The sequence below is a fragment of the Nelumbo lutea genome, chromosome 3, assembly GCF_056320005.1.
Source record: "Nelumbo lutea isolate HS-2025 chromosome 3, American lotus-T2T, whole genome shotgun sequence".
Lineage (NCBI taxonomy): Eukaryota > Viridiplantae > Streptophyta > Magnoliopsida > Proteales > Nelumbonaceae > Nelumbo > Nelumbo lutea.
In genome coordinates, this window is record NC_142686.1 from 11,518,161 (window position 1) to 11,533,917 (window position 15,757).

The following is a 15,757-nucleotide window of genomic DNA, read 5'->3' on the forward strand; positions in this document are numbered from 1 at the left end:
AACTTCAATAAACCAACCCAACCCGACCTGTGAACACTCCTACTTTAGTGAACCCAGCTGAATCATAGTATATTTATTTCTTGATTCATTTCTTGTTTCATTTGGCTTAAAACACCAAATCACAATTAGTGTGGTTCTGTTTGGTTGCATGTTCAAGACACAACCAACCAAAAAAAAAAAACACACACATTTGTTACAAATGAAGCATGTATGAAGGGCTTTAAAACCCAATCAAAATTAAGTAGATTAATTAAGGAAACGTGTCATGCACGTGTGCAAGAAGGTAAAGATATAAAGTTTATAATATGTTATGAAATTTAATTTTTATAATCTGCAGTAAAATCAAGATAAGTATCCACTTTATAATAATATAAAAGCTTGTATATGTAATTACTATTTATTGGATTTTGTAGTTCATTTTACTTTTAAGAACACCCCCAAATCCTATGTATTGACCCAAACACCTGCAATTACTTTTGGGAACAATCCCAAATAGGTTCTATTTCATTTTATTATTCAGAAAAATCATATTTTTGAAACTTTGACTGGACAGTGCTCTTATACTTGTACACACTAAGAAACTAGTTTTGAAATTTGAGGTAGTTCTGTAAAGTTAATATAGAAAGAAAAGTTTATTTGGGAGTGTTAAATTCTTTCACTTTTGTGATTGTAATTTTCATAAACTGACTTTGGGTTCAAAGTGCTCTGTAAAAGCAAAAAGCAAACACCGCTAAAAGTACAAAAAATGTGGATAAATGGTCTTTCAGTTTTTACCAAATGTTTTTCGATCCATTTCTAACTTTTAAAAGAAAAAAGAAAAAGGGTTCTTTATCATGTAAAAGCGCAAAATGGGTGAGACTTCAAATCAGCCCCTTAATATTGCCCCCACAGCATCTCACAGTACATTTATGTCGTGTATTAGGAAAATCCCTCAATAATATCAAAAATGATGATGTCAAAATGTTTTCAATACATGGCAGGAATATGTTATGGGCGTTGTGGGGGGCAATCCTGTGGGGGGCTGATTTGATCTTCCATTTGGTTTGTGGGAATAAGGGTCCATCTCAATTTCAACTGTTATTGGTTAAGGCTGCGTTTGTTTATGATGCAAATGCTGGTTCGTGGTAAATATTTATTCTGGTCCAGTTTTTCTACTGTTCGTTTATGGTTTAAAAGTTTATTTGTGAATATATCAGAATTTTCGTTGATATAAGCATAAAAGTTTATTTCCATTTTTAAACTTTCTTATCGATGTAAATAAGCCATGTCTAAATGGAATTAGAATCAGATTCTCGTTCCTAAGGCAATAGAGGAAATCGATATTCTCTCTCTCACTCCTTTGAGAATGAAAATCCCATTTCAATTAATTCTAATTCCAAATAACCAAACAGAGGGATACATGGTCAACTCGGATCAAATTGATTATCATCAGGCCAAGGACAGGTTTAATAGAGTGATATTAACTATAGCTTGCACAAACCACAATTTACTTTTTCTCACCGACAACTAATAATTACGGAGACAAGCTGCACAAAACAAGATTAAACTAGAGTAGACAAGATAACAATAGCATGTTGTGTCCGGTGCAACTTTTAGTATTTAATTAATTAACCATGTCAAACTCAGGTCCCCAAACCGGGTTGTGGCAGGTACATTTCGAACCGGACCGACCAAATCAGATGTCAAGACTTGGGACACATTGGATTGGACAGTTTTCTTTGGCCCCTTTTTTTTCCTTGCAGCAGTCGGCAGATTGAATTAAACAGTTTATTTGAAAAATGTCACATATAAGAGTATATATGAAAATGATGGAAGCCTTGGGCAATGTATAATCCAACCAAAATCCAATCTGGACTCAACGGGATGGGAGTGGAGTGATAGAAAGAGTGAGTGATACGAAATTGAAAACTAACAAAATCCAGGCTGCAGGAACAGGGCCAGGGCGCTTTATTTATGTAAGTAGGGGCTAATGTGTGCGTGACAATAAATTGGAGGAGAAGGTCCACCCCCACCCTCCACACTCTTCGAGACAAAAGCACTTCCATGAGATGTAAACAACCAGGATCAGTACTGTCGACAAGGATCAAAACCGCGTTACATGAGACTCGTATATATTATGCACAGAGAAGTACGGATATACCTAATGTAGATTTTTTATTTTTACTAATATTGAAAAGATTAAAAACCCACACTCTATCCATATATATCCACCCGTGAAATGGCGTTAGTTCCGAACATACACCTATTCAAAATGTACTTCGAGCTTATAAATTCTAATTTCAGGCTGTAAACATGTGTTTTTTTTTTTGGGAAAATTTTTAATTATTATCTTATACTTTGGGCTTAATGTCATTTTGATTCCGAAAATTTTTAATTATTATCTTATACTTTGGGCCTAATGACAATTCATTATCTGCTGTTTTAGTTATTAACCAACCGTTAAATGATATTTGAAAAAAATACAAAATATTCGTTATTTAATTTTCTTTCTTAACCATCATCAGAATACCGGAAGAGCAAAATTAAAGAAACAGAAACGCAGCAGCTGCACTAATGAATATATATAATCTATCCAATTCACAGGCCATGGTGGTAGGGCCCCAAACTGCCACCATAGGCGCCATGAAAATTTTATGTTGGAACCGTCAAGGCGGAGGGAGCCACCTGACAGTTCTTTATCTCAAGAGGCTCCTTATCAAAATCACAGACAAACTGGATTTCTTCTTCATCTCAGAAACCAAGAACAATCTGTTTAAATCTAGAGCTGTCCTCGGGCACTTGCATAATTAACTATCATGTGGAGATAATTCCTACAACAGGCCGTTCTGGTGGCCTTTGGATTGGTTTTGGAAAACAAATCTCGGCATCTCTATCAATAATGTTTCTGACCACTCCTTTTGCTGCACAATTAAGAATAGGCCTCAGAATGTTGAATGGGATCTTCTTTGCTTCTACGTGTGCATCCATCCTATAATGCTCGGGCCTGCTTAATTTGTTGATTATCTAATTGATTTTCATAATGTAACTCTTTTCGTCAATGGTGTATCTGTGGTGGTCTTAACCTTATTCTCTGTTAATGAAAAACAAGGAGGGAGGAGGAGGGAAGTGTCTAGTGGTCATACAAATTTCTTATCAAGGGTGATTAATTCTATTGCAATCTAATTGATGACCAGCTGGGATCTAGTGGCCCCTCTTTCACCTGGACAAACAAATTAAAAAGGATGCAGCTAACAATATTCGAATTTGGAAGAGACTTGATAGATACCTTGTGACCATCACCCAATTCTATTAAACAATAAACACTAAGCGTGCAGGCATAAAAGAACCACTGTTCGTAGAATTGAAGAAGCCTGGACCAAGAATCCAAACTCCTTGGATATTTTGACCTTTTCTCGGACTGAGGTGAGTGGACATCTCCGTTCAAAAATTATTTCAACTCTTGATAAAGTCTGGAGTTGGGGTCAACAAATTACTGGCAGCCTTCACCATCAAATCTCTGAAGCTGAACGTAAGTTAATTACAAGCTTGTCAGTCACAGTTATATTCAGAGAATGATTTTGTTGAGGAGAGAAGATATACATTTTTTATGAGCCCTCCTTGTGAAGCTGAAGTTAAATATGCATTATTCAACATCGATCCTCGGAAAGCTCCCGGCCCGGATGGGGTGCATGCAGCTGTTCTTCAAAAAGGATGGTCAACAATGGGTATTGAAATTACTTCATGGGTTCAACAGGTCTTTCTTATTCCTGAATCTATTGCTGAGGTAAACTCTGCCTTTATTTGTTTGATTCCAAAATGTGATTCTGTTGAAACCTCCAAAGACCTCAGACCAATTGGTTTAAGCAATGTATTGTATAAAATTGTCGCCAAAGTTATCACCAATCGCTTGAATTGAAGCTTATATATTCTCCCAAAGCTCATTTCGCCCTTTTAGAATGCTTTCACTCCAGGAAGAAATATTATTGATAACACCATTATCACACAAGACGTAATTCACTCAATGAACCAGTCTCGAGGACGGAAGAACTGGATCCTTCTTGCTAAAGCTTGATTTGTCAAAGGCTTAATTGTGACAGAGTCGAGTGGCCGTTTTTAATGAATGTCCTTCATCAGCATAGCTCTTGTGAAGATTTTTGCAAGCTTATCTATACCTGCTTGTCTACTATTAACTTTGCAGTTTTAGTTAATGGACAACCAAGCCAATCTTTCTCACCGTCCAGAGGTTTGCGACAGGGGTGTCTTTTCCCCTTATTTGTTTATATTGTTCACTGAGGTTCTCTTGCGTATCCTTGAAAGGAAATCAAGTGACGGATTGATACATGGCTTCAGGCTCTATAATTCTGGTGCCCGTCTTACCCGTTTGTTATTTGCTGACGATCTAATTAATTATCTTTGGTAAATGCAGCAATAGAGAAGTGACACAAATTATGGAAGCTCTTCATTGTTTTTGTAAATGGTCAGGACAGGAAATAAATTTTAAAAAATCAGCTATTTTCTGTAGTGCAAATACCCATCGAAGAATCAATAACAGATTGGCTCAACGCTTTGGTGTTGGTATAATGAATCATAGTAAGAGATATCTGGGTGGTCCTCTCTTTCTCGGTTAGGCGAAAGTGCAAGAATGGAAGTACTTAGTCGATCGTATCAAAGCAAAGCTTGTTGGATGGAATAAGCAAACTCTTTCCCATGCAGGGAGATCAGTCCTTATTAACTCCACCCTTCAATCGATACCATAGTACTTAATGCACACTTATTTCTTACCAAAAGCTACGTGCACGGCCATGAACAATGTTTGCCGTAATTTTTGGTGGTCTGAATATTCTACAGATAATGGACTTCATCTCAAATCTTGGGACCTTTTCATGAAACCAAAGGATCTGGGTGGACTACTTGGATTCAGGGATGCCCATCTTAAAAATGTGGCGTTAATTTTGAAATTGGGTTGGAGATTTCTAACTAATCCAAATGTCTTATGGTCACGGGTTCTACGGGCCAAGTATCTAAGGAATTCAAACTTCTGGTGTGTGAATGTGGGTTAAAACCACTAATTCCTACATTTGGAAGGGAATTTTAAAATGCAGAGCTTTTCTGAGAGGCAAGGCTTTCATCGGTTAATCGGTGATGGTTGGAACATTGACGTTCTCCATGATCCATGCATGGGTCCCACAAAACCTTAGATTTTAGATCCCCCAAGTCCGAAAAGTTGCAGAACTTATCAACCATGAAAACATGTCGTGGAATAGGGGTTTGATGTCCTCCATCTTTGATGCCTCTATTGCTCAAACAATCTCTGAAATTCATCAGCTGCCACTCACTGCAAATGCAATGCAAGGTAAACTCATCTAGAGCTTCACACCACATACCAATATACAACGGCATCCGGCTATCAACTCCTGGCTTCCTCCCGACCAAGCAGCTTCCTTGCCCACCTAATGTCTGATGACTACACATGGAGACATTTCTGGAAGCTTGAAAGCCTTTGTCCAAAATTTCAAATTTTCTTATGGCGTATCATTCACAATATTCTTCCTACTCGAGCTCGGCTGAATAAGTTTTGGAACCAACCTTGGTATTCAAACAACTGATTTTCCTAATCGAAAATTCTCTGATTGGATCTCTTACTGGTTCCATCCTAATGACACCCACCTATGATCTTATAGTTTGGAAGATCACTGCCACTCTTTGGACAATTTGGCTCACCGGAAATGCCATTATTTTTAGTCATCAAAGATGGAGTCCGGACTTCACCATTCATAAAGCTCAAATCTTTCAACTTCATGTTCCACCACTTGGGTCTCATGGCTGTGGAAGTATGTCTTCTTCAACTACTTTTTTACAACCTCAGCGTTGGATTAAACCCCCACGAGGTAGATTGAGGGTCTGTTTGGTTCGCAGTTGGAATAGGAATCGGAATCGGAATTGAAATCTTTCAGAATTAGAATCCCAATGATCAATTCTCATAGTCTATTTGGTTCAGACAGAAATGAAAATGAGAATTAAAATTAACAGGAATGAGATTTCAAGAGAGGGACAGGGAATGACTACTCCCTCAAATGGGAGAACGCTATTCCAACAAGAATGGGAATATAATTCTAATTCCCCCCAACCAAACAATTGGAATCGGAATAGTCCATTCCGGTTCTGATTCCAGACCCCTATTCCCGCAAATCAAACGGGGCCTGAAACTCAATTTTGATGGGCCCACTTCAACTTCAAAATCTGAAGCTGGTTTGATTATTCGGGATAACAATGGTTCTTTCATCTTTGCCCGGATAATCCCCTTTGATCGATGCTTCCCCAGCTCTAATTACTGAAGCTTTTGCCCTGCTTGAAGGTATCAAGTTTGCCTTACAGCTCGGGATTCAATCAAGGTGATGCTAAGATAATTATCGACTCTTTGTTGGAAGTAAATCCAAACCCTACATGGAGCATCCTATCACTCATTTCTTCTTGCAGGAATCTTCTTTAACACCTTCCAAATTAATTTCTCAGTATGTAATTTTTATAAGTCCAGATCTCTTGTTCACGAGAATCCTGCCTACGTTTATCTTAGTCACACATGAAGAACATCCCATCCTCTGCATAGTATTATACAAAAGGAGATGTTCTGAAGTGAGAGAGGATAGTGTGTTGTAGATAGACAACACACCCATGTAACATTGCAACAAGACAGCTCACACCCTTGCAAAATTCTCTTTACACTGTAACTCTCCTAAAACTTGGTCCGTAATCCCGAACTTTCTGAGCTCTACCTTATCTTTTGATATATATGAAGATTTGATGAATGGATAAGCCATCGGGCGTTTTCAAAAAAAATCTCAAACACAAAAAATGCTTCTTAGTATAAATTTGGCCTAAAATAAGTGTTTATTTTAAGCACTCCCAAACTTAATCTTAGACAACAGATTATATTCTTTGAAGATGCTGAAATATCTGAATCATTTATAGGATGAAGACATTAATTAATAAAAGTACATATGTTGATTTTGTTTATGATTCAATTATGAAGTCAATGTATTAACAAAAAAATTATAGAAGTCAATGAAGAGAATGTAACAGCTAATGGCCTAATGCTATTTGAGAAAATAGGTTTTGCTTTATTATTGTACCCCCTGTCTTACAAATATGCATCTATCTTATGAGTTGTTTGTAGGAAACTTCAATATTTTCCTAATCAACACTGCTGATTTTTTGTTGTTATTGCTCTTGGTGGGACAATGAAACGGGCACGTGGTTATGGATCATGGAAGCTACTTGACGCCCGACTCGATCTACAGTTTAACCCAACTCTGCCGCGTGAGTTGCCACTTGTTCACTATTATAAATGCGGAAGCATCAAGCATGCATATATTGATATGATGATCCGGGCCCAAATAATTTGGCGGTTTTTGTGACATTGAGATCCATCGTCCCTCTACGTACACAGCGTTGGTAAATAGTTGGCATTAGTCGATATTCTGTGTGGATCCACAATTTGATCGTCACGTCCCACTGCTTTTCCCTCAAATATTATACATATTTATTTAGCGTCAGCCTCGTTTGGGGAGTACTCTTTGGATTTTCGTGATTGTGCAGTGTAGTTATAATTATTATGTCTTTAACGGCTACATACATTTTCCACCGCCAAACAAATTAAACAGGTAAGAATTCAGAGGCATTTATTATGAACCCCATATCAGTCTCATCTCATCTCATGCGTACAACACACGGAGGTCGGAGGCCTTTACCCCAACAATCTCTCTTGGCTTTGCTGGCATCATCATTGGATGTTGACAAAACTCACATCCCCACATACAATGGAGGAAATGATAGCAGAGAGGGAGAGAAAGAGGAGAGAGATGCACAAGTGCAACTGCAATCTCAGGGCTGCTGCTTTTATTTCTTTCGGCAAAAAAACATTCAATTGTGTGTGGATGGTGTTCTAGCCCGATAATACTCTTGTATATTTAACTTTAGCATTACATTGAGATGAAATGAATCTAGTTTTTCACAAGTTATTTGAGTTTAGCTCGTAAAAAAATCAATTACTCTCAGTTTAAATCAAGTTTTTATTTGATTTTAAATCTAATACGTAGTTTTATTTGTTTATCGAGTCGAATTTGAATATTTAATTTAAATTGAACTTATATTATATATGAATATTTTTATATATAATTTTTTATTTTTTATTTTTCCCATGATTTTGAAAATCGTGTTAGTTCGGACGGTCAGACCAGTTGACATGGGAACCATACAGCAATCGAATCGGTTCCGTTTCATCTTTATCCTGGTATTTGCCAAAATTTGTTGATTTGGTGATTTGTTGAAATAAGCGATCGAACTGTCGATTTTTAACTGTTTTTTATTTTAATTAATTTTTAAGTTGAAAATGATCATCTATTCAAACCGGGCAGTTAATCACTGACCCAAAAACTGTTGGTCAAAACAGTTCTGATTCCAAACAGGTTTTTAAAACCTTGATACACCAAGTCTCTGTTTGGCATGTGTTGTCGTTGTTCTAGAAAATGGCACCACATCAGCTCCACACTAGAAAAAACAATGGTCTATGAAATGGATATTTGTTTAGAACCATTTTTTCATAAAAAGCGGTGCTCCAAACCACGCCTCGGAAATCAGGAAGGCATGGCTTGGAAAACCCCCAAATTTGGTGTTTCCTGGAGCTGCAGCTCGTTGCTACCAATAGGGCAGTGATGTGGCATTGGATAATGAGTACTAGTGCTGAAAATGTTTCTTGGATCATTGGTACCAAACAAAAAAGTTGTTGTTACTCCAGAAAACAGTGCTTCCAATCCATACATTAGAAAACGGTGTTACATTTGCAACATCGATGCTGATGGTGCACGATCTGGATGCTCCTATCTATAGGGAAACTCGGACACTTGTTGCCAAGCAGGTCGCTCAAACTACAAAGAAATTGAGGTATTAGAGAACCTGGGGTGATTAACTCGACGATATCGCTTTGATGCTTAAATCAGTAATAGTATATGCGAGCTGAGAGTTTGAGAACAAGGAGAGCTAGAACGCACTAAATCGCGCATACATTTTTGTGTCATTGGGGTTGGTGCCTTTATATAGGCTTTGTTTGGCGTGGACTTCACGCACCGCATCCAAGATTTCTAGGAGTTTGCTTAACCGGTCTGAGATCCCCAGAGATAACCGCCACGCATGTTGACCATCCTCTGGAACACTCGGTACATGTGCCAATTTTCAAGAAACTTGGGAGTATCGGGATATGCACACTAAATTTTTTGGCGAGCACAACTCGCAAGTGGCCTCCTGGACCTCAGTCAGATCGACAAGCCCTCGAGGGAGTTCACTCCTCGCGTCAAGGTCACATAGACCAATGACGAGGTGCTACAGGTCGGCCCTATACGAGGTGCTCCTAGCCGACCTAAGTTGTGATTGAAGTCACTAGATTGGCAGTAAAGGCAAATTGCTAGGTTAAGACGAAGACGAACTATAATCTAAGACTCCAAATCATCGTTTAGGAGGCGTCTAAGTGTCGTTCAAATGTTTCAAGATATCATTTCATTAGAGGGCTAAATCCACCTTCATTGAGTTCAAGCATAATATTCTTCTGACGAACGAAACTCGAATAAACAAATATTCATATGATTGCTTGGTTGAGCAAAATGAACGGGCATACAGACTTTGGATGTACTTACTTCGAGTTCGAGCAAGTGGAGGTTAAATTGGGCTCATGTATGGCCCCCTAACATCTCCCTCTACCTGCTGACGCGCATGGATTTTGGTAATTGTTTGAGATCGTAAATCCGGAATATGACCGACCATATGAGGTGAAGAGGACATCATTTTAGGCGCGGACAGAAAACAGATTACAGCAAAATTTTCAAAGCCTAAGGCTGAGTGTTGAAGGCTCAGATCGGAAGGAATATAAATATAAATTATAATATAAGATTTTACATTTATACTCCTGCCGAGTGCTTAAGGAGTAGGCCCCTTCCCTATCCAGTACCTACACCGACACCGACAGTCTCTAATGTAACTTTCCCAAACCCAAGGCTGACTGGCTGAGTGATTATAAGAAGTAAAGTGGATGACAATATAACCATAGAGGCGTGGGGGAGGAGGAGGAGGCCATGTCCATTAAATACATGCGGTTTATCCTTGTTTGTTAAATAAATACTGCTCTTTATATATTGAAAATCATAAATCATATTCTTAATCTCTTGTTGGAGGTTTGCAACCAGCTGAAAATTGCAAGGGAATGCCAATTTTCTTAAAACTAGTACCCACTTCCTTTTTTTTTTTCTTGAAAAAGTAAAGAAGAAATTATATTCTCATAACCATTTTGCATATGTAACCAAATTTCATCATAAAGAAACAAAATTTTCAGTAAATCATTCTTCTCTTTGAAGAACAGCAGTACAATTACAACCTACAAAAGCCTCTTTCATGCCTAAACAAAACAAACAATACATGAAATAATACTGGAGTTGCTTGTCACAACGTAGACATATGGCACAAATGAGACAGACACAAACGTGAGAATCTAACCCTTGAGATCCGTCGGGATTGACACTCTAGTTAACCACTGCAATTCCCCCTTCCCGGGGCCCCGGATTCTTTATTTCTTGCGGAAATATGGCTCTAATTCCGTCTCTCTTTAGTTTTTTTGTTTTACTCAACGGACGTTTATTTATTTATTTATCTATCTATACCATATGCTTTACAGGCTTTAAAATTCTTTACAACCTATTCAGTATTTAGTATTTACGGAGAGTGAGAGAGAGGCGGTTGTTCACCACTTCACCTTACGAGTTACGTCACGGCACACGCCCTTGTAAATTGTCATATTTAGAGAGAGAGAGAGAGAGAGAGAGAGAGTGACAGAGGGTACAGAGACTGAATAAAAATAACAATGTGGATACCGGAAATACAAGCAAGGGTTTAGTGAGGGGCAATTAATTTGATTGAGGAGGTGAGGAGGCACGTGCATTTTGCAGGTATCTTCTCTTCCATGGTAAACACTAAACAGTAATATCTAATAATAATAAAATGGAATCAAATCTCGAGGGATGTAGCAGCTGGCCAGTAGTACCAGCAGGAGGGTATCCTATCGGGTTCCTGTCCACCCTTACGATTTACCACGAAGGTGAACCATCTATCACGTATGGGTATGGCCCGCTAGCTACTGACGGTTGTATCATCTATGTAGACCCCACGCCTCTATACCATCGCTATTCACTGTACAAGTAGCATCAACTCAACAAATATATTATATTACGCAACATAAGCTGCAAGCTCAGCTGGTGCCCGGTGCCCGGTGGTGGTGGAACTGTGGAAGTGGAAGGGTATCCCACTCCCACGTCCCACCTTATTAATTTAACGTTTTTCTTTTGGTTTAATTACACACACCTTACTAAACTCGAATCTCAATAATTCGATCCACAGATCTAGTACAGCATTGCAAAGTGCAAACTCTTAATTGCCTCTCTCCTCTTTAAATTATTAAAAATTCAATATAGATCTAACGGTTCTGATCATTCCATCACGTACATCTCCCGATCCACGAGATGTCTCAAGTCTCAACTCAAAGCTTAACATCTAATCTTAAGATTTATTGACTTCACCTTAAGTTAGTGGTGCTGACTGCTGAGTGCTCAGACGACACAGTAGGAGTAGTGGGGCTGAAGCCTGAATCTCAACATCGGCCTGTACCTTTACTGCCGACGTGTGTCCCACGTACGCTGCTTCTGCTGCTGTACATTGCAGTCCGCACTCCATTCTACTGATACACGCGTCACTGCTAATTTGGGCCTGTAATCCCTTTTTTTTTTAGCTTTTTCAACATTGATTGAAAGTTGAAACATGGAGAGGTAATGCTCCCTCGCGTCAGATTGGAATCTAAACATACCTTAACAACCCAATCAGATCAGACCGTTAAAATATGCACCCCAATTTCCAGTGTCCACTAAGGAATCTACAACATTGAGATATGATTACGGAAATAGAAAGATGTGTAATTAATTATTTGTAATGGGCAAAGTTTAAGTTAAACAAAGTCCAAACTCCAAACAAGAATTATTTGTTTGTAGTTCTAGGGAGTAACCGAGTAGGAAGATACAAACCATGTGACGCGCTTACCCACTAGGCCACTACCACTAGAGCGCAATCCATGGAGAGGCTCTCCGCCTCTCCCTGCTCCGATTGAATGGAGATCCTCGTTCGTCAGTACCCCCGGCTAAACCCGCAACCAATCAATTATTATTTATTAATTAAAACAAAATCAAACACAAAAAAAACCCAGCATCTCACTCCTATCTCACAGTCTTTCTCTCTCTCTCCGAAATATAACCCCTTCTCCCTGGCTCCCTCCCTAAAAGGCTAAAACCCCTCGCCGCCTCCGATCCCCACTCTCTCTCCCAGTGTCCCCCCTCTCTGAAACTGTTGTTTTCTCCAACCTAGTTTCCATTCCATTCTACTAAAACCAATTAGATCTGCTTCCATTCCATTGCATCCCCCCTGCTCCTGCTGTGCAACTGCTCTGCCTCACCCTCCTTACTAGACAGAGGATTAATAAAGTGACGCAGCAACAATGAGGGTTGCTTCGTTGCCGTCTTTACTGTTCGCCATCCTATTCGTTTCATCGCTAACGGTCTCACCCGCATATTCCAGGCTGACCACCAACTACTACCAGAGAGCATGCCCTAGGTTCCAAGATATCGTGCGAGACATTGTCACCAACAAGCAAATCACCAGCCCCACCACCGCCGCAGGCACCCTTCGCCTTTTCTTCCACGATTGTATGATCGAGGGCTGTGATGCCTCCGTCCTCATATCCTCTAATGTCTTCAACAAAGCCGAACGCGACAGCGACATCAACCTCTCCCTCCCCGGGGACGCCTTCGATCTCATCGTCCGCGCCAAGACTGCCCTGGAGCTGGCCTGCCCCGGCATCGTCTCCTGCGCCGATATTCTGGCACAGGCCGCCCGTGATTTGGTCGTCATGGTCGGCGGCCCCTACTACACCGTCCGGTTGGGCCGCAAGGATGGACTCATCTCCAAAGCCAGCCGAGTCCTTTTGCCCAACTCCAGATCCTCCGCCTCCGACATGATCAGATTCTTCGCATCCAAGGGGTTCACCGTGCCCGAAATGGTGGCCTTGGTAGGTGCCCACACCATCGGATTCTCCCACTGCAAGGAGTTCGCGGGCAGGATCTACAACTATAGCACGACCTCGCCTTACGATCCCTCCATCAATCCCAGGTACGCCGAGGGGCTGAGGAGAGCCTGTGCCAACTATCAGCGGGACCCAACAATGTCGGCATTCAACGACGTGATGACGCCCAACAAATTCGACAACATGTACTACCAGAACCTGCAGAGAGGGTTGGGGCTGTTGCAGTCGGACAACGCCTTGGTGGTGGATGCGAGGACAAGGCCTTATGTGCAAGCCTACGCGACCAACCAAACGGCATTCTTCCAGGCATTCTCTCATGCTATGGAGAAGCTGAGTATGTATGGCGTGAAGACGGGACGCTGGGGGGAAATCCGCCGCAGATGCGATGCCTTCAACATCATCAAAACTTAATTGGGTTCAAGTTCAACCTTTGGTTTTTCTTTTTTTTTAGTTGTTCATTTAATCCGATACTTGATATAATTTCCATTGGCAACGATGACGATCGATGGACCAGAAGAAGAAAGAAAACCGAGAGAGAAGATGAGGGAGAATTTCGCAACGATCGATAATTCAATTCTTTTTCTTACGATTTGTTGTTGTTGTTTATGGTAGTGTTGGATGTGTTTTTTGAGGTTCCTATTTATATAGATTCTGTTTCGAGTATATATAGAGCTGTGCATGTAAATGTAATCATATCATATTTACATGTACATTGTAATAATCTTCTCTAATATTTTTTTTTTTAGTTTTATGTCGGATTGCCAATGTAAATGCCAGTAGGTGGGGAAAGAGAAAGAGAGCGAGGGGGGGTGGGGGGGGCAGAAGATCGGTACTTGATCAGAAAAAAAAAAAAAGTAATAATGAAAATGGCGTCGATTTTCAGTTTTCATCTCAGTATCTGGTTGATGCTAGTAATTTCTCTCTCTCATTCTTTCCTATTTATTCAAGTGTTTAGTTTTCCTCTCATTATCCTCGGGACTATACCCTCTAATGGACTTTATGTATTGGTTTTCGCACCAAGTGTTTGTGTTATCAGGAAATTAAAGGAAAGATGCTATGTTGCTTCTCTGTAAGACTTAGTCTGGATCCCGGATGTAAAGGAAGAAAGAGTAACAAGGAAACTCCAGGGAGGGTCTCATTCAGTAGCAGAAGCATGGTGCGTCAAGCAAATGAAAAGAGGTCGAAATGGGGGGCATCGGCCAGCCATGTTGGAGACGAGAGTATGTATGAATTGAAATCCATTAAAGATTGACTGTCCTTATTCACGAGGGTTTTGATTTTTGGCCACCAAACTCATCACCACCATGAAAAATGTATGATGAGGCCGCGCAGAGGTCGCCACACAAATAAAGAGCGCCAGCAGAGCCGCGTGGAGTCTGGTATATTAAAAAGTAAAGAGCGTGGTCATGGTAGAGTTGATGAAGAATATTAGTTTTTTTTTTTTTATGTATAGAATTGGAATGGATTTAATATAATTGATAGGAAATTAGGAATAGGATGATGATCTGTTGATCTATAACCACAACACAATATCTTCCGCCCCAATTCGATTCACCATTTAGTTTTATAGCCCAAGTAACGTAATTACTGTCATATTAGCACTTTAGTATAACATGTATTCAAGTCGAAATAGAAATATTTTTCATATATTTATGTTGACCAATGGTATGCACCACCTTCTTTTTTTCTTATTGCATTCTGGATGTGGATGGTAAATGAGACCGCGTTCCTTTTTTTTCTTTTCTTTTTATGACTGATAACAATGACGGTGCATGTGTCATCCGTTGATGACTAACTTTTGATATATAAAAAGCAACTCCCAAATCAAATTATTACAAATGATTCAGATTTCAGAGTTGGATACCCTTGCTTGCTAACTGCTGCCAATTGACACACATTTGATCATTTTACGAAAGAGGAAAATGCATAGAAGCAACGAGACACAGAACAGAGTATGCAGAAAGAGAACATATGTTTTAGCTTTACCCTAATCACCCGCTTTTTTCATTTTCAGCATGAGTAAAGTCGACTAGGGCCTGCCTACGACTACCCACCCCATTTTAACGTGACAAACATTAATGCACCTAATCTCCTGTTAAAAACGTTGACACGATTGCAGGACAACCTAGAATATGTTCAGTTTTCCACCGCTTTTCTCTGTCGTCATCGTCAAAGGTGGGTCCTATTTCTAGTTTTCTACTACCACCGAGGGTGGCATATGATATTACGGTCAAGTATAGAAGCGAAGCGAAGACGCTTCTGAGGGTGTTCTGTCCCATGGACACCTTGTTTTTTTACAACTTTATCCTTCCAGGCTGCTACATGTGGGGTTTGGAAAGCAATCAATCTTTGCCTTGTTTTAGTGTAAACAATTTCAATTTTGTAACGAACATAATCATCAGCTCCACATCTTCTCATTCTGCAGACCTCCACTGGCCCCCTCGGTGGACGGCCCTCCTTGGCAATTGACTCGGGGGGGGGGGGGGGGGGGAATAAAAAGAAATGTACACACAAAGTTACATGAAAGAAGCATGACAATTATATTCATAGCAGGTCCTGATACGATCATCAGGTATGGTAATAAATGGGGTGGGGAGAGGAAGGAAGAAAAAA

General features: G+C 39.9%; 1 protein-coding gene across 1 annotated transcript; it reads left to right on the top strand.

The window, feature by feature from the left end:
• Nucleotides 1-12,046: 12,046 nt before the first annotated feature.
• LOC148862940 (peroxidase 31-like) lies at nt 12,047-13,895 on the top strand. The gene has a single exon (XM_088975727.1). It carries the CDS (start codon nt 12,560-12,562, stop codon nt 13,553-13,555), a length of 996 nt encoding a protein of 331 aa, XP_088831853.1. The 5' UTR covers nt 12,047-12,559; the 3' UTR covers nt 13,556-13,895.
• Nucleotides 13,896-15,757: the final 1,862 nt, after the last annotated feature.